Source organism: Microtus pennsylvanicus, chromosome 9 (genome assembly GCF_037038515.1).
Source record: "Microtus pennsylvanicus isolate mMicPen1 chromosome 9, mMicPen1.hap1, whole genome shotgun sequence".
NCBI lineage: Eukaryota > Metazoa > Chordata > Mammalia > Rodentia > Cricetidae > Microtus > Microtus pennsylvanicus.
This window is the reverse complement of record NC_134587.1, coordinates 75511229-75529260: the sequence shown is the minus strand read 5'-3', so window position 1 is coordinate 75529260 and position 18032 is coordinate 75511229. Positions and strand designations below refer to the sequence as shown.

At 45.3% G+C, this 18032-nt stretch overlaps 1 protein-coding gene across 5 annotated transcripts in view; it reads left to right on the top strand.

The window, feature by feature from the left end:
* Rbpms (RNA binding protein, mRNA processing factor) overlaps nucleotides 1-18032 on the top strand; it is a 143344-nt gene that overhangs the window by 46717 nt on the left and 78595 nt on the right. For all 5 annotated transcript variants that reach the window (XR_012911855.1, XR_012911853.1, XR_012911854.1 and 2 more), the window contains exon 2: nucleotides 17953-18030. Coding sequence is in view for 2 of the 5 variants with exons in the window: in XM_075986516.1 (XP_075842631.1) it covers nucleotides 17953-18030 (78 nt within the window). In the remaining 3 variants the exon portion in view is untranslated. The remainder of the gene's footprint in view (nucleotides 1-17952; nucleotides 18031-18032) is intronic.

The window sequence follows — 18032 nt, the reverse complement described above, 5'->3', positions numbered from 1 at the left end:
TTTTGAGTTGTGGTTACTCATCAAAGTGGGGCGGGGGGGATGACAATTATTATGTAGCCATTGGGACTATAAGCCTCCCTAGAAAACATCTTTGGCCGTTGTGGAGGAAAAGTCTCCTAATCTTAACTCAGGAAAGACTTTGTAAGAACATATGGTTGCTTTTAAGATCAGATGGTCTGGGGATGCAGCTTGGTGATTGAGAATTCGTGCCCGGCACGCACAAGAACAACCTGGGTTTGAGCTCCAGCTCTGCGCCAAGGAACTATAACAAGAGGAAAACACAGGCAGAAAAACCTTTCTCCATGTGCCACCTACTTAATTGTGTTGGTATAGGGAATGGCTTGTGCTATCCTCCAGGCCCAACAGTGACTGCTGGACTCAGGGTCTCCAGGTTTGCCTCAGACTGGTGCTGGGATTGCAGGCCTAGGCCACCTTGCCCGGTGTATATACAGTGGTGGGAATGGAACCCAGGCTTTCTGCATGCTTGGCTAGCGCTGCACTAACCGAGTTTCATCTCCTGCCCTCAAGTTACTTTTTTTTCCCTTCTCTTTTCTTTTTTAGAAAATGCTGCATGGTACTTATGGGGGATTTCCAAACAGTACTGCTAATGTAACTGTCACATACTTCATTTTCTTTTTTTTTTCTTTTTTTTTTTTTTTTGGATGATGGATTATAAACGCTTCTCATATAAACAGGAGCGTTCTAAAGACTCTTGGTGCATTTGCTTTCTTGTCTTAGCAGTGTATAGGAGGGCCATTCACTGTTATTGGTCCCCCACCTTTCCTGTGAGGATGCATGCTTCTCAGAGCGATCAGAAATTAAGCCGTGTTTACTTCTAGACAACATTCGCATAGTTACTTCCTGTTAGTTAAAGTGCTAGAATTTAACTTAGTGGATGTTGGACAAATATTAGAAAAGTAACTCCTGTGCCTGATACTTTTTCCTGTAACATGTAGCTTGCATGAAGTTTCCATGTGTTCATTTTTGGATATGCCAAAAATGAACTCCACAGCTTGACCTCAAGGTGATTGACTCCTATGGCCTCCTACCATTGGCTGGAGGGCCAGCATTTCCCATTTCAATGCTTCTTGTTTTGAATGGGGTCTCTGTGGCTGTCCTGGAGCACACTGTGCAGACCGGGCTGGCTCACCCACAGAGACCCACTTGCCTTACAAATGCTGGGATTAACAGTGTGTGCCGACATTCGTAACAGGACCACTGTTAAAACCAGCTCCCAGTCCGGTCTCTCCCCTCTTGGTTAGGTTGCTGCCTCTAAAGTCCAGGAGGTGACTGTCCTATGTAGTGATAGACTCCGTAGGTGGAAACAGACACAGAGAAAGAGAAGGTGGTGTGTGACACTTCAGAAGGACATAAAGAAGGGTCCAGAGTGCGGGGGTGGGGGTACCAGTGAAGGAGTGAGGATGTCTTGTCCAAGGTGCCTCGCCTGGCCTTTTCTTTCTGGTGGTTTCTTACCTGTAAAACAAGAGCAGAAACACACATTTGCTTACCTACTCGGGGCTAGGATGAAATAAAGAATGTGTGCAGCAAAGTGCTCGGTCGAATGTTTATTCGATCTCTATTACGTTCATCAGAACCAGCTTTAGTTCTAGCCATAGGAAAGCTTCAGTTTCTCAGATGGTCGTTCTGGCTCGCTTGCCTGCCTGGAACTCAGGCTTAGAAATGTAAGGATTGGTTCATTATACGTTGTAGCCAGAATGCTGAGAGATGACAGGTAGTGCCAGCCGGTGTGTGCAGCAGTCAGGGGCACGACTTTTAGTTTGGGATTTTTATTTGCTGACACCGTTCCCCATTGTGGCGTGTTTAACTGAGATGAAAGAAGAGCAGAGAGTGGAAAACAGAAAATAAACTCTATAGATCTTCTTTTTTGTTTATTTTTTGAGACAGGGTTTCTCTGTAACCCTGTCTGTTGTGGAACTCACTCTGTAGACCAGGCTGGCCTGGAACTCAAGAGATCCGCCTCACTAGCGATGGGATCAAAGGCGTGTGCCACCACGTCCCGGCAACTTTATAGTCTTTAAATGAACTCTAATATGTCTTCCTTATATGTAAACTTTTTATTCTTTGAGATTGTCATACATGATCTTCCTTTTCTACCTCAGCCCTGTATCCTGCTATCCCGAAGGCAGCTTCAGTGATGTCCCCTCTCCTCACCGTTGTGACTTCCCTCTGTCTTCTTCCCACAACCTGCCTCACCTGGAGACCCAGACAGTCTGTCCCCACCTCTCCTGCTGGGGGACACTGACACTCAGCGATTCATTGCTCAGTTGACACTTGAGGCAGGTCTGGAGCTTTCTGCTCCCCTTCTCTTAAGGCATCCGTTCTCCGAGTACTTTTCCATTGTTAGAGAAAGAATCCCTCGGGACCAGATTCTCCAGTTTTATGAGTAGGATTTGGTTTCAGCAGAAAAAGATGAAAAATTACAATTTACTTTTAGTGACACTTTCAGCCAACTAGGATGTCCTGTTTAGAGACAGGGCTCCAACCCTTTCTAAAGGGACAGTTTATCTCTCTTTTAAACAAGGAGAGCTATTACCGAGGACGCGGATGGGAGACAGGTTGCCACATCAAAATAAAGTAACACATGGTTTCCTTCTCCCAAGAACCTTTCCTCTCCAAAGCAGGGGTGGGAAAATGGATTTCAAAATTTTATTTCGCAAAACTATGTAAATTTACATTGTTATACTTAGCTACTTTAAAACCCAGGAGCAAGGTGACAGGGTCTCACTGTTTAGCTTTGACTGGCCTGGAACTCACTTTGTAGACCAGACTCCGAGAGCTCTGCCTGTCTCTGCCTCTTGAGTGCTGGGATTAAAGGCTGGCATTTTACTCTTTGAAAGTTTACCATTTAAGGGATGTATCGCAGTTGATAGAGTGACTCCCTAGCATGAGTTAAACCTTCCTTTAGATCCCTGCTACTTAAAACCAGGCATGTTGGCTCATGCCTAGAGTCCCAGGTTGAAGTAGGGGGTCAGAAGGTCATTCTTTTCAGCTACATGGGGAGTTCAAGGCTAGCTCAGGATCTCTTTTCTCAAAAAAGGAACGTCATCTTCTAAAGGCAAAATATGTAATCTTTTGCGTGCTGGCTAGTTAAACCAACATGAAGTGGGCTTGGGTGGACTCTGGGTTTGCTGTTTTCTGTCGGGTAGACTTAGTTTCAGCTTGTTTTAACCTGATGTGTTTGCTTCTACTCCCCTACCCAGAACTTGACTTTGAGGAGAAGATGGGAAAGTGACCTCGGTGGAGGGGCCCTGGGGGTGTGAGCACACATTTGCACTTCTGTGTTGTGCCTGGGTGTTCTTCGGTGGTGGCCTCTGGCCGGAGGTGTGGGATAGAGAGACTCATGCCTTTCCAGAGCTGCCCGATTGAAAGACAGCATAGCAGATACTTTATAATTTTTATTTTGTTTCCCATTTGCTTAAAGCATATCTTAATACTTAAATACGTGGATGGGAGGGGACTGGAGAGTTGGCTCAGTAGTTAAGAGCACTGACTCTTCCAGAAGTCTCTGGTTTGATTCCCAGCACCCATGTGGCACCTTCCAGTTGTCTCTAACTCCAATCCGAGGGTATCTGACGCCTTCAGGTTTTCACATGCACGTGGTGCAGACAAAACATTCATACAATCCCAGAGGCAGAGTCATTATTCTCATGCCAAAACAAACGAGGATTTCGAGCAGACCCTAGATGCCACCGCAGAGCAGAACACTGCCCCTACCCCGTCCCTATTTGCTGTCTCTTTCTTTTCCTAAAGTTATATGTGTATGAATGTTTTGCCTGCATGCATGTGTATGCAAAATGTGTGTACCTGGTGCTTATGGTGGCCAAAGTAGGGCATCACATGCCCTGGAACTGGAAACTACATGGGTACCAGGAACCAAATCTTGCTCTTCTAGAAGAGCAACAGGTGCTCTTGAGGACTGAGCCGTCTTTCTAACCTGTTTGGTTTTAAAGACTGGGTCTCACTCTAGCCTTGGCTGCCTAGCCCAGGTTGGTCCCATATTCCTGATTATCCCCCCCCCCCCTTGCATCAGCTTCCCCAGTGCTGGGGTTACATGAGCACCGCCTACCTGGTGTCGACGCACCCTGTTCCATTTGGTTGGTTGTTTTCATCCTTCCTTGTCCTCCTCCCAGAAGCTGGTTTTCACAGTGCAGACCTGTGTCTTTGGAGCCCACCGGCCGTTTCTGTGCCCTTAGCTGCAAAGATTGTGTTTTCATTCTCCCCTAAGCTCAGATCCCTGGGTTATGTTCTGCCGTTGCTTGCTCCTTTTTACGGCGAGCCTCATGTATAGAATGATCGTTTCAGGAATTCTTCAGCTGCTGATGGGGTCTGTACGCCAGAACTGTTGCCGATTAGGTAGGCCTGAGCTGTCTTTCAGTGTGCATGGGTGTTTTTTTGATATAGGTCATGTGAAGGTTGTCTGTCAAGCAAAGCCAGAGTGTTTTGCCCAGGAATTGAGTTGAGATTTTGATACATAGACTAGTATCTTTTCCCTTCCCTCCCTCAGTTTCCTCTTGGGAATACCTCCCATTATTTCTGACTCTGGAAGTGTGAGTGGGTCCAGAGTCTTTCTCAGGGAAAACTGCCATCTTCTGATGTTTCCCAGCAGGAAACTGTCTGCCAGTGATGGATACTCTGTGAAGAATGGGGACAAGTGAAAGGCTGGGGACATTTGCTCAGGCCTGGGAAGCAGGTTTTATACAGGGAGGCATTTAGCCCGTCTGTGTTTTAAAATCAAACTAATAATTGTTCAAGCCTGTGCCGTCTTTTAAGAACCAGAGGAGTCAGTGAGAGCATTTTTCTAAGAACTAACCTTAGTCTGGTTCTAACTACTTACAGCGTTTTGTGTTTCTTTTCTGTTTGTGTGCCCACCCCAATATTCTAGCCAGTATGCCGAGTCAGATGTCATATTGGCAGATGACCGTTTTCAGTGAAGCAGTAGTCAGAGGCATTGGCAGTGGAGCATACACGCAGTTCCCCGTGAAGTGCTTTTCCTCCATCTTCTTCCCGTGAGATGGCCTCGGCAAGGCTACCTTTCTCCCTGGGAGAGCCCAGCATGCGTGGGATTGTACCAGGTTAGGCCGTGATCCATGCGTCTGACACCATTAGTGCTTAGCTAGCATGAAGATAATATGGGTGTCCCTTAGAGTCATCAGAAGCGGCCAGGAACCAGTGTCCATAAAATCCAGACTGGACAACGAGGAGCAATGAACCCCTCATGTTTGCACAGAGATGGTTGTACCAGGTGTTATCACTTACAGAGGAGACATCCGACTTGTAATGAACAAAATATGCTAGCTGTAATGGGAGAGGAACAACAGGAGAGAACCTTGGGTAGTTGGGTAGTCTTCCCTGGCATTTATCTAGACAAGATAGACTTGATCATTGCAGCTCTGTTTAGGTCTCCCTGTGAGAACTGGTGTGGTGGCCACACCCTTGATCCCCAGCACGCGGTGGCCAGGGCAGGTGGCCAGGGCTTTCAGGCCAGCTTGGTCTACACAGTGAGTTCTAGGCCAGCCAGAGCTACATAATGAGATCCTGTCTTTACAAACAACATGCAGAGACGACTCCCTCTCGTTTCTTCCGCTGTCATTTTTGACTTCTATGAGGATGCCTAGGTGGGAAGACTATTAATGATCCTTATGCCTCTAATTCTAACCCTAGTTACTTGTGTTGTTACTGAAGGGCGTATACAGGGCAGCCATCTTTACCATAAAAACCATCTTATACATCAGAGAGTGTGTGGGAAGTTGGCCATTGGTATTTTGTACTTTATGAAACATTTGTGTATGTAATGCCTGTCTAAAAATAGCCTTTTCATATTCAGCCATTACTATGTACTAGTCACAACTTAAGCGTCTTTCCCTGAATTTTCTTTCCCGAAACGCCCGTCTCAAGTCTTTAGAGCAGATTGTGAGCTCCGACAGGTACCAGTAGTTCCCTGTTCCTAGAAATTTCTAAGGAAGAAATACTAAACTTTATTTATTTTTGTCAATTAAAAAAAAAGTGAATTCCTGTCTTTGCATGTGTACTTAGCAGTGCATGTCCATGCAGAGGCCAAGAGAGGATGTAGGATGTCCTGTCCGATCACTCCTGTGTCTCTTGAGGTAGGGTCTCTCACCAAATAGGAAGGTAGGCCTGGTGGCTAGCAAGTCCCAGGGATCCCTGTCTCTCCCCTAACAGATTTGGGCTTATAGGTGGACGCAGCCACACGCAGGTTTAAATGTCTTACATTGATCTATTTTGCATGTAGGCTTGCATGCCGGGAGTGGAGGTCAGAAGCCAGTTTGCAGGACTCTCCTTCCCTCAGGTGAAAGCTGGGGGTGTTGCTCAGGTCCTCAAGCTTGTGCGGAGTTCCTTTACCCACGCAGGCATCTCTCCAGTCCCCAACATGTCCTTCTGACTCTCTCTTAGTGTGTGCTCTATAGATCGCTGGTGTTGGTGTCATTAATGCCCTTAATTAAACAGTGATTCCTGGCAACATTCCTGAGGCCTGGCATTACAGTTCTTTGGTTTTAACTACTTGTTTGTTTGTGCATTAATGTTTGTTTTGCCTGTGGAGCGGTGCTGGGTCCCCTGGAACTATAGTTACAGACTGTAAACCGCCATGTGCATGCTGGGAATTGAACCCAGGTCATCTGCAAGAGCAGCCAGTGCTCTTAACCACTGAGCCATCTCACCAGCCCTGGGCATCTTTATTCTCAATAGCTCATGTACATTAATATTTGAGACTACTCATGCATGTTCTGTTGGTGGTGGGGTGGGGTTGGTTTTTGGTTTTTCGAAACAGGGTTTCTCTGTGTAACAGTTCTAGCTGTCCTGGGATTCACTCTGTACACCAGGCTGGCCTTGAAGTAACAGAGATCACCTGCCTCTGCCTCCCAAGTGCTGGGATTGGTTGAAGCCTGTGCCACCAGAACCCAGCATCCTGCAGTTTCTTGCCTACGCCCCATTAGGTCTACCCAATCAGATTCTAATTCTGGTTGACAAAATTCTGTATGACACTAGTCCTGCTCGAGTTTAAATTGCTTACTCAGCTGCCTGTTGGTTAGTGGATCTGCTTCTCAAATTCTTTTTTTTTTTTTTTCCCCGAGACAGGGTTTCTCTGTGGTTTTGGAACCTGTCCTGGAACTAGCTCTTGTAGACCAGGCTGGTCTCGAACTCACAGAGATCCGCCTGCCTCTGCCTCCCAAGTGCTGGGATTAAAGGCGTGCGCCACCACCGCCCGGCTTGCTTCTCAAATTCTTTCTGGAACAAAACAAGCAACAACAAGAACAAAAGACCCCACAAAACAAACCGCACAACTAGTTTCTTAGAAATTTAGGCAGTGTCTCAGAAGAATTATTCTCTTATTACAGTACATTTAGTAATGAATAAAATAAAATAATAAAGCAGCTCCCCCCACACACAGACCTTTAGCTTCTTAGAAACTTAGGGGAGCTTTTTCCAGAAGAATCTTTCCTTTTATCCATCATACTCTGTAAAGAGTAAATGAAAATGATATGAAAGTTCATGATTTCACTAGATTAGGACCAGATAGAGTGGTTTCCCAAATAAGTCAGAAGTACCTCATAAAAATTAATTGTAAAATCGGTTCTCCTAAGAAAGACCTAATTCTCTCCCTGTGTGGGATTCACTCTTGGCTGAACGTCCACCGCTCCAGCAAGTCCTGTGACTAAGCAGTATGAAGTCAGGGGCACAGTCTCCTCTAAGTGGGGTAGGGATGTAAGTGGATGTTTTTGTGTGGCTTTTGAAAACTCAGCACCGGTGTCCAAGATTTGGCAGTGTGCTGTGTCGGTGCTTACCCAGACGGGCCAGCTTCCCATGGGTCTTCCACATGGCCTTGCCTACACACTTCAGGACCTCATCTGTCCTCACACACTGACTCGGGTTTTGTGGGTCCCTGCAGTATCGTTTTTCTAAGACTAAAAATGTGTGTCAATACATCATTTCATACTTATTTCTTTGAAAAGTGTTATAAGCATGCCATATGTTAATGCTCATTTTGCTTGCAGCGAAAATAAGATCTAAGATAGGAAATGATGAAATATGGAATACATGAGGATATGTGGATATTGTGTTTGGATAGGATCATATAGGGAAGGGTTATATATAACCAACTAGCCTATCTCTCCCCCCTTCCACCTCTCTCCTGGGAGATCTCTTGTAGCTCCTCCGCTTGCACCAGCCAAGTGCTGGAGTTACAGTGTGCCTCTCTGTCCAGCAGTAATTTGCTGTCTCTTGTCCCAGCCCTTTTATTTACATTAATTCTCGGATGTGCCATAGCCACAGAGATAAATTATCATTAAGTAGTTATTTCAAGAAGTGAAACCAGTCTTCCATTTCCTAATTAAATAGGAAGTGTGTTATTGGTATCAGTCAGTTTTTCATCATTGGCAAAGTATCCACAAGAACAGTTTAGGGGATGAAGGATTTATCTCGGCTCATGGTTTTAAAGGGTTTGGGCTGTGTTTGAGCCTTTGTATTTCTTTTGGGCCCAAAGTAAAGCAGAACATTAAGATAGGAAGCCCCTGAAAGAAGTTAGATGTTCCCTGGCACCGGGAAGAAGTCAAGGGCAACATACCCTTAGAGGACATGCCCCAGTGGCCCCATTGCCTTGTTTCTGCACTTCCCAGTTGTTATGAAACGAATGTCACAGACCTCATTCAGTCCTTCCCCAAAGCCCAACTCTGATCTCTGTACTGGGGGCTGAGCCTTTAACACATTACTTAGTTTGGAATGTTGGAAATTCAAATTCTAATGCAATGAATTCAACAAGAGGTAAGCTGCCTCTTGGAAAGACTCAAGTTGTGTTGTGCTGTAATTGTGGATGAGAGTGACCCTTGTATCGTGACATTGCGCATAAAGATGAATACCAGATACAGGATACTGCTGTCTGACATGCCATTGAATCTGTTGTTCCCACACACAAAGCCACGATTAAATTATGTACAATATGGTTTGAGATTTTCAGGTTGTTGAGAAATTTTTTTTAACATTTATTTATTATGTATACAATATTCTGTCTGTGTGTATGCCTGCTGACCAGAAGAGGGCACCAGACCCCATTACAGATGGTTGTGAGCCACCATGTGGTTGCTGGGAATTGAACTCAGGACCTTTGGTAGAGCAGGCAATGCTCTTAACCTCTGAGCCATCTCTCCAGCCCCCAGTTGTTGAAATTTATACACAGCTGGGTGTAGTGGTTGGCATGTTCCTTTTAGTCTCACTCAGGCTTAGGAGGCAGGCCAATCTGGTCTGCAGAGTTCCAGAACAGCCAGGGCTGCATAGAAAGATCCCACCTGGATGGATGGGATGGATGGATGGACGGACGAATGGATGGGAGGTATATTGGTTTTTTTTTAATGTTTTCTTTATTATGTATACAGTATTCTGCCTGCAAGCATGCCTTCAGGCCAGAAGAGGGCACCAGATCTCATTGTAGATGGCTGTGAGCCACCATGTGGTTGCTGGGAATTGAACTCAGGACCTTTAGAAGAGAAGGCAGCGCTCTTAACCACTGAGCCATCTCTCCAGCCCTAGATTGATTTTTATACGTTTGAATTTCTTCTTTTTAATAGAGTGCCTTTCCCCAGTCCTGACGATATTTATGAAACGATTTAAATAGCGGTCAGTTAAATTTTTCTCCAAATACTGTATTCTCCATAAATACCAGACACACACACAAACCTTGATCCGTAAAGCAGGACCCCTGCTTCAGATTGGAAAGGGTAGGTGAGGAAGATGCAGTGCGTGCTCTCGTTTCACTGGACCAGGGGGTGAAGCTTCGAGAACCCGCAGTGGTGCAAACCACACTGTGGGTGTAGAGGAGAGGGTTGGAGCAAGCAGAGCGGCTTTCAGGATGAGGGAGACATGGGGCTGCGGAGCCCGGGGAAGGAAGGTTTGTGGTGTGGCACATGGAGGACAAGCTGCTTGGGATTCTGTTCTGTGTAACCGGAAGGAATTGATGCCTGTTGTGCTTGTCCGCAGTGCTTCCAGTGAGGTTAGGAAAGCAGTATTGCAGTGTGTGTTTTAAAGATGTGCCTTTTACTGTTATTTGGTCTGTTAATGTATCCTAGATCCCACTAACCTACACCCCCAGTCCCTTTTGAAGTGACAGAGCCTTGCTAAGCCGACCATGCTGACCTCAGACTTGCTGTCACTTCTGCCTCGGCCCCTGGGATAACAGAATTACAGTCGCGAGCCAGAACCATCGCCTTGAGCTGGTCTTTGTTAAACATTACTACTATTTTCATGTAAGATGGCGTTGTTCATAAAATTGAAATGTGGTAATAAGGTATATATCCCACAGCGCACAGATTGAAGTTATTTAGACAAAAATAAAAAAGATGGTTGTTATAGCAAAAGATCGCCAGAGGGTTATGCAGGTCGTTTGTCCAGACACTCTTTCCTGGACAGTGCTGAGCGAGAGGCGCAGAATTCAGGCCCATTTTTATTTCTCCAGGTCCATGTACCTTTGACCCCACATCAGTTAGGGTGATATTATGGTAGTGGCCACACTCAAAAGATCTGATTCTCTAATGGGCATAATTTTGTTCTGTGCCTGTATATGCTGTGTCAGCTCTCTGATGACGTCCTTTATTATGTTTAGATGATTTAGAAATTCTTCCACTGGATCCAAATAAATTGTCACAGCTTAGATGTGGCCATTTGGAAGAGTGATTGAGAAGCTCTGGCACGACAGAGCTGCCCATGTGGGATGTTGCCGGTTGTGTCTTTATTTGGTCATATTCGAATGCATTCTCTCTGGCACAGGGAGGGCTGTTCTGCCTGCACATATCTCCATCCGTGTTCCAGCCAGAGCTGAGCTGGCACGCTGGATTCCGGAGGTCACTGACGGGCCAGGTCATGTCCACTCTAAAGGAATCTTTCACATGCCCCTAGGTTCAGAGAGTTTTGAAAATTCTTTCCCACTGGGGAAAAACAGCTTTAGAAACTGCCTCGGTTTGAAACGCCCAGTAAAATGGCTCCATAGGTAAGAGTGCATGCGCCAAGCCTGACTACCCGACTTCAGCCCTGGAACCCTACAGGGGTCTGTCTGTCTGTCTGTTCTGTCTGCCTACCTGAAGACAGCATTCACAGAATGGAAAATCCTAACTTGGCTTCTGTGAACTCTGTTACTTGTATTATTTTTAAATTTCTGTTTGCATCTGTTTTGCGCAGTTTATCCCCATCCATGTTTTTGTGTCCTCACTTTTTTCTCCGATTTCTCTCTCTCTGCTTCTTCTGGCTTAGAGGCATTTTACTTCTTTTCCGTGAGGATCAATCAGCTCAGGGGTGGGAGGTGGAACGGGGGTGGGACTCACCTTGGGTTAATTTAGCCATGAACTCTGGTTCAACAATGCATCTTAAGTGATTTGTTCACCTGGATATGGTCAATGACCAGAGAATCTGTGTTAAACCCTTAAGTTCAGCATGTTCTCTGCAGTTTTAAGTATACACAACAAAAATTCAGTTCTGCTTTCTGGCCACCTACCCTGTGTCCAGCCCCACTCTTTGGCCGGGCGCACCCGCCAACGCCACCATTGTACCCTAGAACAGCACCCATGGCTTCTTTCTAGTAACATCTTTCCTACTTGGTGCCTTTTGGGTATGCCTACCCATGGTGCTCTGGGCATCTTCATGGTTCTTAGAAAGAACGATCAGGTTTGAGCCTCCTGATTTGCCTAATTCTGTAGCATTTTCAGTAGAGTATTGAACCTTTGTCACAGATCACCTCAGGCCTATCACAGAAAGAGGAAGCCCTCCCCTGCAGAATGGCCTCTGTAGCCCCCCACTGACCTAGCCCTCACATGTAGATCTGAGGGCCTCATTCCCAAAGATCCATTTGCCTCTGCCTTCCCAGTGCTCAGATGGAAGGCCTGAGTGAGTCTCCTTGTCTCACTAAAGCCAAGCCTCTCATTGGTCTGTATAGAGTGAGCCAAGGAGTGGACCAGTCTTAAGGAAGGCAAGACCCTATTGACAGAGACCAGGATGGCCCTGCACCCCAGGCCGTACTTAGAGTTGCCAGTGACCTTTTCTAGTTGGTATGTTTTTGTCTTAGTTGTGATGTTAGGAAACATTGACTTAACCAGCATGTGCGTGCCTATAATGACAGCCCTTGCGAGGTGGAAACAGGAGGATCAAGAGTTCAAGGTTGCCCTCGGCCACAGAGTTCCAAGCCAACCTAGCAAAACAAAGCAAAGCAAAAAGAAACACAGACTTGTGGTCAGAGTTGAAAGTGAACCATGTTACACAAACGTGGTCAAGTTTTTAATTGTAGTTGCTTTTTGCTAGGTATAACCTGATCCTCTGGATCAAGGATGAACAGGAAAACTGGGAGCCAAGGGGATCCCACCTTTATATTTTTGAGGGAGTTGGAGGCAATGCCCCCCCCCCCATACTTACCATGTACAGCAGAGGAAAGTTCCCCCCTCTGCTGTTGATGTGTGGATGACTTGATATAACCCCCCCCACCAGTGTCTTTCCTATCCTAGAGCAGGACATAAAAATGAGGCTTGTTTCACGTTAGTAGACATGACTATCTAGTTACCATTTTAAATGTGCAAATTAGTGACTGAGTATCCCCACCCACACCCCACACCCCCTACACGCTTTTCAAGACCGGTTTCTCTGTGTAGCTCTGTCTGTCCTGGAACTTGCTCTGTAGATCAGGCTGGCCTAGAAACTCAGAGACCACCTACCTGTGCCTCTTGGGTGCTGGGATTAAAGGTGTGCGCCACCACTGCCAAGAGTCTGTACATCTTTAAAAAACGGTATTATTTACAATTTAATTTGTTCATATCCCTTAAGTACATTTGAGGGTTTTTTTTTTTTTTTTTTGGGTTTTTCGAGACAGGGTTTCTCAGTAGCTTTGGAGCCTGTCCTGGAACTTGCTCTGTAGATCAGGCTGGCCTAGAAACTCAGAGATCCGCCTGCCCCTGCCTTCCAAGTGCTGGGATTAAAGGCGTGCACCACCACCATCCGGCTTGAGTTATTTTTCATGAGTTGAAATATGAGTGGCTTATTATCAATTGTATATTAGTTTGTCCTTGTTGATGGGAGTACAGTCTTAAAATTCTGTGTGTTCTTCCTTGTGTGGGCATGTCTCTTTCAGTCTTTGCCCCTGCTTGCTTGTTTGAGGTCTCATGTGGACCAGGCTGGCTTTGAACTTCTGGCCATTCTTCTGTGGTCACAGATGTGTGTCACCACACCTAGCAATCTCTGACTTATTTTTTTTTTTAATCCTTAATGTTAGTGGAGGGGAGTCTTAAAAAGATACTGATCTGTATGCCTGCTTGTCATATGTAGGGATTTGTCATTGGTGGTGCAACTAACTACTGATTCTGTGTGAGTGTTACTGAGAAATTAGACAGTTCGTCTCGTTTGCCACGACATCTTCAGAACTGTTGACTAGAAAACTTACCTTGGTCATTTGGATGCCTGTTTGTTTGTTTTTCTTTTTTGGTTTTTCAAGATAGGGTTTCAAGATAAGGATAGCCTGTCTATCCTGAAACTCTCTGTAGACCAGGCTGGCCTTGAACTTGGAGATCACTCTCCTTTTGCTTCCTGGGTATTGTGATTAGTAACACTATCTCAGAGAGATCCTCATTTTTCTTAGATCGACCTTATCTGTCTGTCTGTCTGTCTGTCCTGTCTGCATGTGTACCTTTATGCCAGAAGAAGTCACCAGATCTCATTACAGATGGTTGTGAGCCACCATGTAGTTGCTGGGAATTGAACCCAGGACCTCTGGAAGAGCAGTCAGTGCTCTTAACCTCTGAGCCATCTCTCCAGCCCCCTAATATACTTTCTTTGGATTTTTGCTAACAGAAGGATAGTTTCTACAGAGGGATGGTTTACACAGCACAGTCAGAAGTTTCTTTTCTATCTGTAGGTCTAAAAAATGTGAAGTAGGCCAGTGAGTCGGCCCTAGGTGAAGGAAGGCACATGCCATGCCGTCAAGTCTTATGTCCTGAGTTCAATTCCTGGGACCTACGTGGTGCAAGGAGAGAACCAACTCCTACAAATTACTCTCTGCCCTCCACATGTGTTCACACACTCAGTCACGTGAGCATGTGCACACACAGATCTGACCCATGGAATCCCAGTGTTGTTGGTCATGCCTGTGTCCCAGTTTGGGAGGCTAAGGTAGAAGGGTTGTGAATTTGAAGTCTGCCTGTGCTATATAAGTAAGACCTTGTCAAAAGTAAAAGAAAAAAGGTAAACTTAGAGAATGTTAAGTTTATGGAGAGCTAGCTAAAGAGAGATGGACCGCCATGGGTCCTGGTTACAAAGTATGCTATCAGTCTAATGGTCCAGGCAAGCTCCGGGTTTATTAAATAAGTTAGTCGCTTAGATGAGGCTGTTTCCCCAGTGGGAAAGCGACAGTCTTACTGAAGAATACATGGTTGTTTTTATCTGAAGCCCAGCTGTGGCCTCTGCAGTGGTGCTAGATGGTGGCTAAGCCACGGATGTTCATCTGTCCCCGCACAGTGGTTTATGCTGTCCTTTATTCTTTCAGCCTCGTTGGGACAAAAATGAAGTAGTCACCGCCATGGAATCCTTTGGAATCCCTTTGGGAAATAGCTGTCAGCAGCTTCATTCTCTTGAACTTCTCTTTGTCCTTGACTGAAAAATGCCCCTTCCTGTCTGACGAACATGTGTGTTTTGAAGGCGTAGTGCCCAGCACATCCGTGTCCATAGACAGAGCTTGGAAATTAAGGGTTGCCCTCTGTAAGTTCATGTGGCTGTTTGTTATTGGAGCATGGCGTTGTGTGTGTGGGGACACACGTGACTTTTTTGGAGTATTTGTCCTTTATCTTACTCTTTGGTTCCAGCTGGGCCACCACGTGACTGAGTTTTCTGTTGCTGTGGGTGACTGTCAAGTTTATGACAGTAAGCTCCCTGCAGGCGAGGAGATCTTTCTGATTTCCACAGACTTAGTTGCGAAAGACTCTGCACATTCAGTACGTTGCAATGCGCTGACCTGTGGCGATGAGATGTGTCTTAAATCCTATGACTCTTTCCCTGGTTGCCACAGAGAAGCATGACTGAGATTTACAGTGTTATTCTTCCCTTTTTTTTTTTTTTTTTTTTTTTTTGATTTTTCGAGACAGGGTTTCTCTGTAGCTTTTTGGTTCCTGTCCTGGAACTAGTTCTTGTAGACCAGGCTGGCCTCAAACTCACAGAGATCCGCCTGCTTCTGCCTCCCAGAGTGCTGGGATTAAAGGCGTGCACCACCACCGCCCGGCTTATTCCCTTGTTAATTCTCTGGATTTTCTTTCTTTGCTCTTCTCCCTCCTCCTTTTTTAATGAGACTGATTTTTTTTTTTTTATTTTTAAACCAAATGTGGAGTGACTAGAAAAAATTTTAAACCATAGTACTCTTGAACTTACTAACCCGTAGGCTGAGGCTGCTTGTTTGTTTCCTGGCCACACAGACCCGAAATAATCACACAGAAACTATGTTATTTGCAATACTGTTTGGCCAGTAGTTTAAGCTAGGCACTGGCATCTATAAAGGACAGTTTCCCTCTCTAAGTACCGAGAGCAAAGTTTGTCTTTTCCTTGCACACAGTGCGCTCTTCTATGCACTTACTGTGTGAGTACTAGCATTTGGCAGTCAGAGGGCACCTGAGTAGAAGCAGTTCTTTCCAGAACACAGGTGGTTAGGCTTGGTGGCAAGTGCCTTTACCCTCTGAGCCACCTCGACACCCTGTTTTAGCACATATTTTTTTTTTATTGCTGGTATAATATACTATTGTGTTTTAGATAGACCTCAAGTATATTGTTGTCTTTTGTTCACAGTCCCCTGGTGTTTAGTGAGTTCTGTTGGTCAATTGCTCAGCAAGTCTATAAAACCTCTTTCTTTCAGACAGTAGCGGAAGTGTTAGTTAATGGCCTGGGTGAACTCATTAAACATGCCCACTATACACCAGCAGCACACTGTGGCGCTGGACCAGTGATGTAACCGCAAAACAGTCTACAAACCCCACTGTTCCCGTGCAGATCTTTAGTCCACTCCGCACACAGCATGGAGTTAGGGTTGTGGTGGGTACTTGAAGAACTTGGAGCTATTGTTAACTCTCTTGTCCAGGTCATCCTGGTCAGAGAGTCTGCCCCATGAGAAGGCAGGCAGCGTAGTGGACAGTAGAGTCCCCTAGAATCCTCTCGTGTGCTTGTCAGTAATGTTACCTTTTCCTCGGGAGCTTTCTGTGTGGCAAAGATAAAAGAAGAAATGAGGACCACATAAGAAGTTTGGTCAACAAACTTGACCTGATTGACTGTTTTAGACTCCTCCATCCAACAACAGCAAAGCACGCATTGTTCCAAGCACTCCGAGCGTTTGCAGTGCTCTGAACCTTAGAACAAAGAGTAGAAGGAGAGATTTTGTTTTTAGTCAAATCATCTTACTATTTGTAGCAACAGGTTTATGGGTTGGGTTAGTACATCCACATAACAGAACACTGTGCAGTGAGAAGGGATGGACTTTGGGTCGACTTTAACAGTATGGACGAGACTAACTTTATGTTAATATGAATGCATGGAGACAAACTCGGCACTTTTATTCTGTGCTTCTGTTTTGACTTTGGGACACATATTAACCCATCCTAACCAGCACCGAAAGCAGAAGAGCGATGCCTAGGGTGGCAAGGCAGGGCTGGAGGAAGAGGCAGGCTGAAAGGGAGATGTGAAGGCAGAAATGGCAGTCCATACACCTGTAATCCTGCTCAGCGCTCAGTGAGTTCAGGGTCTACCTGGTCTGTGTGGCGAGACCCTATTTCTAAAAGGGTAGGTGGTGTGGGAGGCATGAGGAAAATGGTAATATATTATCTCAACTGTGATGGTTTCACTATGTGTCAGGTGTGTGTGGTGTGAAAACTTAACAATTTCTACATTTAAGACATAGCATAGATGTTCAAAATAATTTAAAGAAGCCAGTCTGAATGCTGAGATTGCCATGTAATAACATATATGAACATTCAGATGGCCTTCGCGCTGTGTTGGAACAATAAAAAGACCATACTGATTTTTGATTCTGTACATAACCATGGAACGTTTTAGAAATAGATCTAGCAGTTTCAATGCAATGCCCATCAAACTCCCAGCAAAATTCTTCAAAGACCTTGAGAGAACAGTACTCAACTTCATATGGAAAAGCAAAAAAACCCAGAATAGCCAAAACAATCCTGTACAATAATAAAACTTCTGGAGGCATCACAATCCCTGACTTCAAACTCTACTACAGAGCTATAGTACTGAAAACAGCCTGGTATTGGCATAAGACCCAAGACAGGAGGACCAATGGAACAGAATAAAACACCCAGAAATTAATCCACACATCTTGGAACACCTGCTAACTCGCGTTCTCGGATTTTCCGCCAGAAGCACGTTGTCGGTGTTGTATGCTTTTGTAGGCATCAGACACATAGTTTGCACTCAGTGTCTTCTACCATGCATGTTTACACACATGTCCTGTATGACTTTGGTCATTGGCACCTAGTGGGTACCCTGAAGGTATATGTGTTGGTTGAGTCATGGAACACAGAAGAAACAGCAGCCAGTGAGAGAAGCAGAGCAGTGCCTGCTGGCTCCTGTGTAGGTGCTTGGTAGAATCTCAGCCCTTTCATGCTTTTTAAAATAGTGGTAATTAACACCGTCAAGGGGCGCAGGGACAAGAGACAAAAGCAAGAGAAACCATAAATTTATGGTTTTCTTTTCAAGTATGTCTTTTGCTGTGGTTAGAGTAGAAGTGTAGAAAATCTACTGTCTTTATGACATGGCTTTAAACTAATACTAAAATTATATAGGGGTCAATTCATCATGTCATAGAAAGGATGTTGTGAGAGGCGTCATGGATCCGATGGTTCAGGGTGAGAGGTAGCCTGTGGGTTTTCCACACCCTTGCTCATCTGTCACCTTATTTTCTAGGTCCGGACCCTATTTGTCAGTGGTCTGCCCTTGGACATCAAACCCCGGGAGCTCTACCTGCTCTTCAGACCATTCAAGGT